General features: G+C 41.2%; 1 protein-coding gene across 5 annotated transcripts in view; it reads left to right on the top strand.

The window, feature by feature from the left end:
- GRIA1 (glutamate receptor, ionotropic, AMPA 1) overlaps positions 1 to 9,514 on the top strand; it is a 132,474-nt gene that overhangs the window by 85,936 nt on the left and 37,024 nt on the right. For all 5 annotated transcript variants that reach the window (XM_009322621.1, XM_009322620.1, XM_009322622.1 and 2 more), the window contains 5 exons: positions 415 to 576; positions 1,710 to 1,877; positions 5,531 to 5,635; positions 7,712 to 7,822; positions 8,786 to 8,992. In XM_009322621.1, the coding sequence (XP_009320896.1) occupies positions 415 to 576; positions 1,710 to 1,877; positions 5,531 to 5,635; positions 7,712 to 7,822; positions 8,786 to 8,992 (753 nt within the window). The remainder of the gene's footprint in view (positions 1 to 414; positions 577 to 1,709; positions 1,878 to 5,530; positions 5,636 to 7,711; positions 7,823 to 8,785; positions 8,993 to 9,514) is intronic.

The raw sequence follows: 9,514 nt of genomic DNA, 5'->3' as shown, positions 1-9,514 counted from the left end.
AATTGTGACTTGAAAAAAAGAAACATCTCCATCAGTGACTGAGTACACAAAAGTTAGAGCTGGGTGAATAATTCTTTCTAATATATTTTGAGAATTTTTTTGTTTTCATCCAAGCGTTATTCAGGATATATTTTTCCATTATTCTGCTAGCTTTCTTGCAAATGAGCTGTTATTAGTATGACTATTTGTCTCCCTGGATGGAAATTGCAGGATATGTTCAGCTCAGAGCCTGTGAGAAAGGCAAGTTCACCATGTGGTCGGTGAAGTGGTGCCTCTTTTGAGTTGGACCTTACCTTGCAGAGGGAAGAGATTTTTCCAAAGCTGGCTGTCATATGCATAGATAGGCAAGATTCCTCTTATCCACCCACAGATGTGCTCCTCTAATGAGCTGCTTCTGTTTCTCTCCTGTACTAGGGATTCATGGATATTGACCTGACCAAATTCAAGGAGAGCGGAGCCAACGTAACTGGCTTCCAGCTGGTGAATTACACAGATGCTGTTCCCGCCAGGATCATGCAGCAGTGGAGGAATAATGATGCCAGGGAGCATCCTCGTGTGGACTGGAAGAGGCCAAAGGCAAGTGGTATAAAAAAACCATTTAATTTAGGGTCCATCTGGTTCAGTTCAAGTTATGCTCACCTCTTTGTGATCACACAGAGCTCTTTAATCTCGCTCTGAAGACCTGTCACTTAATATAATTATGAACATTAACTCTTCCAGGTGCCCCAACATTGTCTAAATTTTACTAGGCAGTAGTTGCTGCCTGCTAAGAAATACACAAGTTAGTGTATTCACCCAGTCTCCCAGTTTTCACCCTCCTCAAAGCTAAGGATTAAACATCTCGTAATGTTCAGTATATGAAAAAGAAAAAGCGTCCTTAACTCTTTAACCTTTGACTTGTTTATTACATATCCAGTGATAATAAAGTCTTTCCAGATGTTCTTTCTGAGCATTTCAAATCAGTGTGTACAACAGAGGGGAAATACATTTTAATTCCTAACACAGTCAGAAGACTCTGAAGCTGTCAAGGACAGGGCGGAGGGGGGAGGTTGGGTTTTTTCTATCTGACATTTGAAAACAAATACACTTGTGACAAACACTCAGCAATAGAAATGTCAACTTTGGAAGTATTAGTTTAAGAAAGTTGCAAACAAATAAATCAGTAGGTGATCATAGGAAAAGGAATTAACTGTAATGGTTACCATCCATGACAAGAGTTTGACACTGGTTTCTGTACAAGATTCTGCTTGAATAAACTCATCTTTTGCAGAATTTTTTGCACGTTGAAGTGGTGTTTCCTGGTCTCCATCTGTGACCAGGAAGAGTCACTTGTTGCTTGATTTCGTGTATCTCACATTTACACTGTATAATGTATTCCTTAAAAGTTCAGGTCAGTGATCCTAATTAAACACAAAGACTTGGGTATCAGGTGAATGGCTTTTAAGGCTGTGTCCTCTTTAGGGAGTGCAATCTGAATCCGCATCAGGAGCTTCTCCTTCACTCTCCCATCCTCTGGGAGAGAAGGCACCAACTTTCATGAGTCAACAGGACAGTAGTGATTACAGGGAGCAAGAGGCTGTTGAACTTCAAAGATGGAAGGATGAAAACAGGACAAATAATCTGAAAAGTTGCCATGAGGCAAACCAGCGTAGCACGCCCGAGGTCAGCTCACCCTAACAGGCAACATACAACTCCTCTTCTCTTTCTAGTACACATCAGCCCTAACGTACGACGGGGTCCGAGTGATGGCCGAGGCGTTTCAGAACCTGCGGAGGCAGCGGATCGACATCTCCCGTCGTGGCAACGCTGGGGACTGCCTTGCCAACCCAGCCGTGCCCTGGGGACAAGGCATCGACATCCAGAGAGCGCTGCAGCAGGTTTGAAACCCAGCCAACATGTGCACTGCAGGAATGGCTGAATGTAGCCTGTGGGAGGGGGAAGAGGGGCGATTAGCAGCAGAAACACTCAAACAAATCGCTTGGGATGAGGAATTGATCCCTCCAAATTCCAGCCAGGCCTCCTAAAGAATTCAGGGGTGCATCCAGAAGACTGCTTCTCCTGGTACCACCCGATGTGTCCTTGCCCTCTCTAATTTCTGTTGTTGTGTTCTAGGATGGAAAAGCCAAAATATTATCCCATAAATTCATGGGTCCCTATTTTTATCTTCCCCTTCCCAAGAGAGAGACCTGCTCAGACCATATTTTTTGCAGCTCCTTCGACTCTCTGTGAACTCGACTTCAGTTCCAGAATGCTAATGAAGTTTGAAACCATGTGAATTTTGCCTTATGAGTTGGCTGTCATCAGAATGTTCTCAGAGCCCAGATTATAGCTTGTCTCATACTGTGAGGATTTGTAAAAGTCTTAATAATAGCCATTTAGGTAGTTTATTCCTTAAATCTGATAATCTTGCTTTTTCATCCTGCATGAAAATTTAGGGTTTTAAATAAACAAAATAACTACATGAAAATTACAGCAAGAGATAAACAATACACTCTTACCAAAGACTTAGAAAGGTAGAACATTTCAAAACTTCATTAAATTTCAAGAATGATGCTCATTTCTAGCATTTTTTTTCAGACAAAAATAGATGGGTTCCTTGCAAATACTGCTAGTTCAGTGTTATCCAAATATAGCTTATCCCATCTTCTTTCCTCAACTGTGAAGGCAGCAAGAAGAACAAAATTAATTTTGTTAATTTGCATCATATGTAAATTTCACCAAGTATTTTGTTTTGATTTGGTTTTGGCTTACTGGTAAAGAACACTTCCTTTAAAACCAAATCTTGCATCTGATTTGATTTTATTGCTTGGATTCAATTTGTTCCCAAGCCTGTCATTGACTTTCTGTATGACCTTGGGCAAATCACTGTCATAGCTTCTCCAAACCCTTATAATAAAATCAGCCTCTTTGATGCATTAGGGAGATCGGTTACCTAATAAACATGAAATACTTGGAAGTCTTCTGATGAGCAATGGGTTCTCAAGCATTTTCCTTTATTGAATTTATGAGAATAGGATATCAAAATTAGACAGCTAGAAAATACAATTTTGTGTGTGTGTTGGAAAATTTCCTCTGAAGTTTCCTCATCTCTTCATTAAAATAATTTCAAAACTCTTAATTTTTCAACTGTGGTGATTTTGGGCAAAGAACATGAAGACCTATTTGCAAAAGTTATTCCTTTACCATTGAAAAATTATACTTTTCAAAAGGTTTGACCAGTTCTGTTGTGATGGTCAAAATAAAAGGCTCTGAAACATGCAGTGGAAGAAATTTCCTAGAGAAATTTTAACTATGAATTTAATAATGATGCAGCATTTAGTATTGTAGCAAGAAAGAGGCAGATGGAAACAGAAGAACTTATGATTATATTGAAGGTTTGAGTTATCCTTTCTGTAAAGACTCACAATTAGGGCAATTCTTGCAGCTATTCACAGTGTGCTTTCTCTTCACCTCCCATTTGCTAATACCTAAAATTTTATAAGCTGTTTAAAAGCAAAAAGTTTCTCTACTTATTTCTGCTCAAATGTCTGGAATAAGCTCCTGAATTGCCTTATTTCTGTTTAGTGTGGGAAGGAGTCATGGATGGCAGGAGTAAAGCTGAAAAGCAATTTGAAACATGCTGCAATTTTTCAAAAACCAAAATCTGACATATTTCAGCAAAATGTATGTTTTTATTAAAGAGAATTACTTTTTTTTCCAGGAAAATTCTCACAAAATATTGCTTCAAATGAATACACTGATGTTTCATTTGTACTTTGAAAAAATGATGATAATTTTTGACAGATTTTTTTGTTAACGTTATTTGGTTACCACATCTAGTAAGCAGTTAGCTAATCGCTAACTGCTGACTAACCCTGTAAACCAGAAGGCCACAATGGCATCCTTATCCTCCAGCTCTCCCAGCAAAGAACCACATGCCTGTGTCTTATACACAAATGCGCTTAAATGTTCCATGTCTCCAGTTGACTTTACTGGTGCTTAGCACTGTTGAAATCAGTCCTCGCTATATTTTGTAGTGATTCTGGGGGTCTCAAAGGATGGCAAATGATGGAAAAGTTGTGCTGCAGCCTCCAGGATGGATGGGAGAGACCCCTTTTGCCATTTCAGTGCCACACAGGTATCACAGGATTAAGATTTCATTCATTCAGATAGATGAAATTGATGCTGTACAGCTGCCTTTTAGTGCATATAAAGCTACAAAGCACGAGCACCCATGACCTGAGCTTCAGAATCAGTCAGGACCTGAGAAGAAAACCAAAGGGGCAATGGAAATGCAGGCACGGGAGTGCTTAAGACAATGGTGCTTCGCTAGTGCATCTATCTTTTATGGGCATGTTGTGTTTTGTGAGAAGGGAAAAGCATGTTTCTCCAGATGTCACCAGGAATACCTCTTGACTTGAAGGAGCTTCAGAAAATACTGGCAGATGTTCATTTTCATGACAAACCTTTGCGATAATAGCTGGAAAACAAACACAGTTTAAGCAGATTAGCAACACATTTCCTCCGTAATGATATATCCTCATTTCTTCACCATGGGTCTTTATTCTAAGGATCTCAGAGTACTTAAAAAGGCTGCTAAATACCTGTTCCTATTTTGCATGTGGGGAGACTTCAGTTGCAGGGACAACAGATTTGTCCAAAGCAAGTGGAAAAACTGAGAACAACCTTCAATTCCCAATCCGGTGGCATGAGCACTTCTCCAGGTTGTCTCTATAGAGACTCAAATTTACATTCCTTTTCCCATGTTCCTGGTCCCCACTGCCTGGTCCCCATACACTGCAAGTGACTCCAGTCGGAAGCCCTTCTCCATGTCAGGTTGGGCACTTTTGCAGCAAGTCAAATGGCCATGCTGAGAGGAGAAGTTCAGGAAGTGGGATGTGATGTGAGCAATGCTCTTCAGCTCGGCAGTGTTATCAGCAGAGGTTTATGATTCAAAGTTTCCTATGCAAATTTCATTTACAATACTAAATTGTCAAGTTTTATTAGGCTGGTGCAGAGGTAATTAATTTTGATTGTTAACTGATAGACTCCTCTCTATCAAAAGACGGCAGCTGGGAACTGTGGCCACGGTTTCATATTTCCTCCAAATACATTTCCTGATTTGAACTGACAAATCCTTTACCAAATCCTGACTCCAGGTCAGATTTAGAAAATACAAAAAAACACAAAACCCAAGGAGTTGAGAGCTGATTTAGCTCACTGTCACATCCCAAGAGGTGATGGGCTCACACATGTGATCTGGCTCTTATGCATTGCTGAGCTCAGTAATAGACCACTAAGTTTTAAGGGAAAGGGTTTTTAAAAGAAACGGTGAGTTAAGAGAATGGCTGTGCACACAGCCAGGCATGCTGTAGAGAGGGAACCTAAGTGAAAGCCCAGTGTCAGATAGATGTCCTGTCTCCCCTGCATGGATCTGAGAGACATGACTGCACTCTCCATCCTTCTTCCCCTCACCTCTTACTGCTGCCGAATCACCACTGTGTGAGATGCTGACCAGTTTGCTCTCCTCATTGATATTTATGTCTTTAAGGTCCGTTTTGAAGGATTGTCTGGCAACGTTCAGTTTAATGAGAAGGGACGGAGGACAAACTACACCCTCCATGTGATTGAGATGAAACATGATGGGATCAGAAAGGTAAAGTAGAGAGCAACCTGAGATCCTGTGTCAGGCACCAGCCTGGTGTTCGAGTTACAGTGTGGTTAGGTCTCAACAGACATTTCTGTTCATGAAAGCTTGCATGTGGAGTCACCACGAGTGCATTCCCAGCTCTCTGCATAAGCAAAGCAAAGCACTAGGGAGAACTGATGGTATATTACTAAAAAAATTCAACATACAGAAGGGGTTATCAAGAGCAACAAGGGCATCTCAGCTGTGGGGCAGGGATTTCCAGGATAGTAAAAGCTTGTCCAGCTCAGCCTTGCTATTGGCAGGGCACATTGGCTCAGGCTCAGCTACACAAGTGTCTTTTTTTTGCTCTCCCACATTTCTTTTCCAAGGCAGAGCCAGGCAGAAGCTGTCTGCCCTAACCAGTATAGGTTAACCTTTTATGTTGACCTAATTCTGATCCCTTGAAGTGTCAAGAGCTTTACCACTAACCATGTCCTGAGAGCTACACATACATTTGTGCTGTTCTGGAGTCTTGATCCCTTTCTATATCCCAGGCACTTTGAAAAATCTGGCCTTGTTCAGGGATGCTGAGCCCTTGAAACACTAATCCTTTTGAAAATCTGACTCCATGTGCTTATGTCCCACTTTAGATACTACCTATTTGAAGAACAAAGAATAACTCAGTTTTTCTGTCTATAAAGGAGAGCTACTAAATATTTTGGAATGGGGCATTCACTGGAATCCCTCTGCACTCCCTTAGTCCCCTGAAAAATAAAATACTTGTTTGAAACTAAGAAAAACTGCAAATAGTGAAAGTTGCACATTTACAGCCCCTACCACCGTAGTTCATGCTTACACCTGAGAGCAGCCGATGTGAGATCAAAGCCCACCACAGTCAAGCGAAAAAAGGCAAATTTCTCATTAAGAAATAAAAAGGTGTCATTTTGAAGACATACAAAGTGGTCTTCCTCCTCTACATCGTATTTATAAGAGGACAAATGCAGTATTATGTCCAGTATGGGGCTCTGAACTTCAAGAAGTTGGCAATCTGGAGAGAGTCTAGAGGAGAAGAAACAGAATGGCTAAATGTCTTGATTTTGCTGTGTATTTACTGACAGAAATAATATTTGTTTGTAAGACATGTCCATCTCTGCCACAATGCATATTGTATCTTAGATCCACCAGGTTAGAGGTGCAAAACAAACCATATGTGTCTCCATTTATGTTGCCCTAGGGCAGAGCTTTGGAAGCTCTTTCCTCACTCTCCTTTCTTTTTGTCTGTGTAATGAAAAGAGGTGAGAAGCCTGTGTAGATTTTTTCTCCTGAGCTGTTATGATCTCTGATCTTCCATCAGCAGGCTCCTGGTTGTGCCCTGTGTTAACACCCTTTCCCATTTACTGTGATAAGGAATTCCTTTCACATGAGCAGAGCTCAGGCAACTGCATACTTGCATGAGGTGATGGAAAACCTCTTATAAAATCAAGCCCTCAAAGTGGATAACCTCAACAATGATCTTCCTAGTGACATTCAGTGACACTCTGCTTTACCTGTAAGCAGTGATAGATCAGCACAGCTTAACATGAGAGTTCTTCCCATTACAACTGTTCAGTTTATTCATACCCCCAAACTTTTTGACACTGGCTAGGTTTGGGGTTTTTTTCTCACTTGATTTTTTGTCCTGTTGTCTCAAGATGTCCTAAGAGTCAGTCCTATGTTCATGAAGGCTTTCAGCTTCAGGATAGCATTTTATCACCCTGTAGCACCTGGACATGCAGCAGGCATGCTTACCGTTAGAAAAATATTCAGAAGTCCCACAGGGGAAATGTGAACTCTTGGAGTAGGGATGGGGCAGGGAATTGCAATAATCCCCCAGTACTGTGTACCAATTGTTTTTACGTGCATACAAGCACTCTGCTACTGTAGCAGAATAATTAGCAGTGCCTGGTCCCCCCCGGCAAAAGACATCAATAATCAGGAGAGGAGATCTTTGGTTGGGTATGAACACACAGAGAGACCTGACCCTGCTTGGATGACCCTGTTATTGTATCTTGGTTAATATTACAAAGAGATATCAAAGAGATATCCTGGTTTTGTATTTGGCAGATTGGTTATTGGAATGAAGATGAGAAGCTGGTTCCAGCAGCCATAGATACTCAAAGCGGCAATGAGTCTACAAGCCTCCAGAACAGGACTTACATAGTCACAACTATCCTAGTAAGTGCTGTGACTTCTATCCCAGCTCTCCCCCATCTCCCTGATGTGCAGACTCCCTCTTCCCCCTCATGTGCCCTCCTTTGTACTATATCATTTTTATAATAGCAATAACAATAATAATCATAATAATAATAACAGCACTTACAGTTTCATGCCGGGTCCATAAAGGTATCTGAAAATTGTCGTGGCTAATTAAATAGGTATTAAAGAGCTCTCATGCTTAAGTGTAGAAAAGACAAAAGATTATGACAAGATAGTAGAGGCATCAGCATAGGTAAATTAGGAACATTATACCTGTGCTTTGTATTTAGCCTACAGAATGGGGGCTGTAATTCTGGGAAGAATAAGCTGTATTGTGCAGAAAGGCTGAATCATAGCTTTAAAAACAAATCTCCACTATAATCATGAAGGAATAATAAGTACCCCATAATGTATAGTATCGTGTATTGTGTCATTATATACGCTTACCCTGCAGAAACATGAAATTTTACTAACTTGTTTGTTGAATGCTTACTGTGAGTCTACAGAGAAGACACAATACCCAAACTGAGTTAAACATCTTTAGGGCTCTCTCCTGTCCAGCAGATTTGATACTGTCTGTGCCCACATAGGCAGACATGTCTTTAAACGTTCAGAGCTCAGATGCACTAAATATCCCTTGCAGAACTGCACGGACAGGTTTGTTACTCAAAACCCCTCAGCTACTCCGCTCCCCTCAGGTCCATCACTGCAGAAGCTGCACATAGATTCTGTATGAATAAACAGAAAATGCCACAATAAAAATCACACTTCATACCTTCTTAAATAAGCCCATTGTGTGTTGACTGTGCCTTTTGGTACAGGAACACAAAGCTAGAGCTTTGCAAGGGGACCAGAAGATACACACTGGGCTCTAGCCTGAGCCCCTGATGTGCACCTCTAGAAATGTGGAACGTGGCTTAATATTGGTCTTCTCTGTGCCAGGAAGACCCATATGTGATGCTCAAGAAGAACGCCAACCAGTTTGAAGGCAATGAGAGGTATGAAGGCTACTGCGTGGAGCTTGCTGCTGAGATCGCGAAGCATGTTGGCTACCACTACAGGCTGGAGATTGTCAGAGATGGGAAGTACGGAGCCCGGGACCCCGACACCAAAACATGGAATGGCATGGTGGGAGAACTTGTTTATGGGGTGAGTTTCCAACCTCGTCCATTGTCTTTAGCTCTTGGTACTTGAGAACACATCCAAGTCCTAGAGTAAAAAGGAGCCCTGCCTTCTGTCAGCCTGAGCTGTCTTGAGGACTGCAGCTCTGATAATGCAAATAATCAGCCCAAGTAAAACATTTTCATTTAGGGAGGGACAGCACATTTTGTGCCTATGGAAATGTTAAAATGTTTCCTTTCAACAGTTCTAAGATTCTTTTTGTTTCCATTTTCGGAAGAACAAGTATTGAAAGGTCAAACTTTCTCATGGGTAGAATCTCCAAATTTTACTCTTTTATATTTGTGTGATAATGGCAGGATGAAAGAAGGATAAGATTTCAAACACTTAGCATATGGCTGGTGAACAGTAGGACTATGCCATTTTCTGTCTAGCCACTCATTTCCATTATCTCAGATATACACCTGCACCCTAGACTTCTAAACTTGGTTCACTCTGGTAGTTTGCCTTCTGTGGTGTTTTAAGCCAGAGGGGTCTAATTTTCCCTTGTAG

The sequence above is a fragment of the Pygoscelis adeliae genome, unplaced genomic scaffold (genome assembly GCF_000699105.1).
Source record: "Pygoscelis adeliae isolate BGI_AS28 unplaced genomic scaffold, ASM69910v1 Scaffold34, whole genome shotgun sequence".
Taxonomy (NCBI): Eukaryota; Metazoa; Chordata; class Aves; order Sphenisciformes; family Spheniscidae; genus Pygoscelis; species Pygoscelis adeliae.
This window is presented reverse-complemented; position numbering and strand designations above follow the sequence as displayed.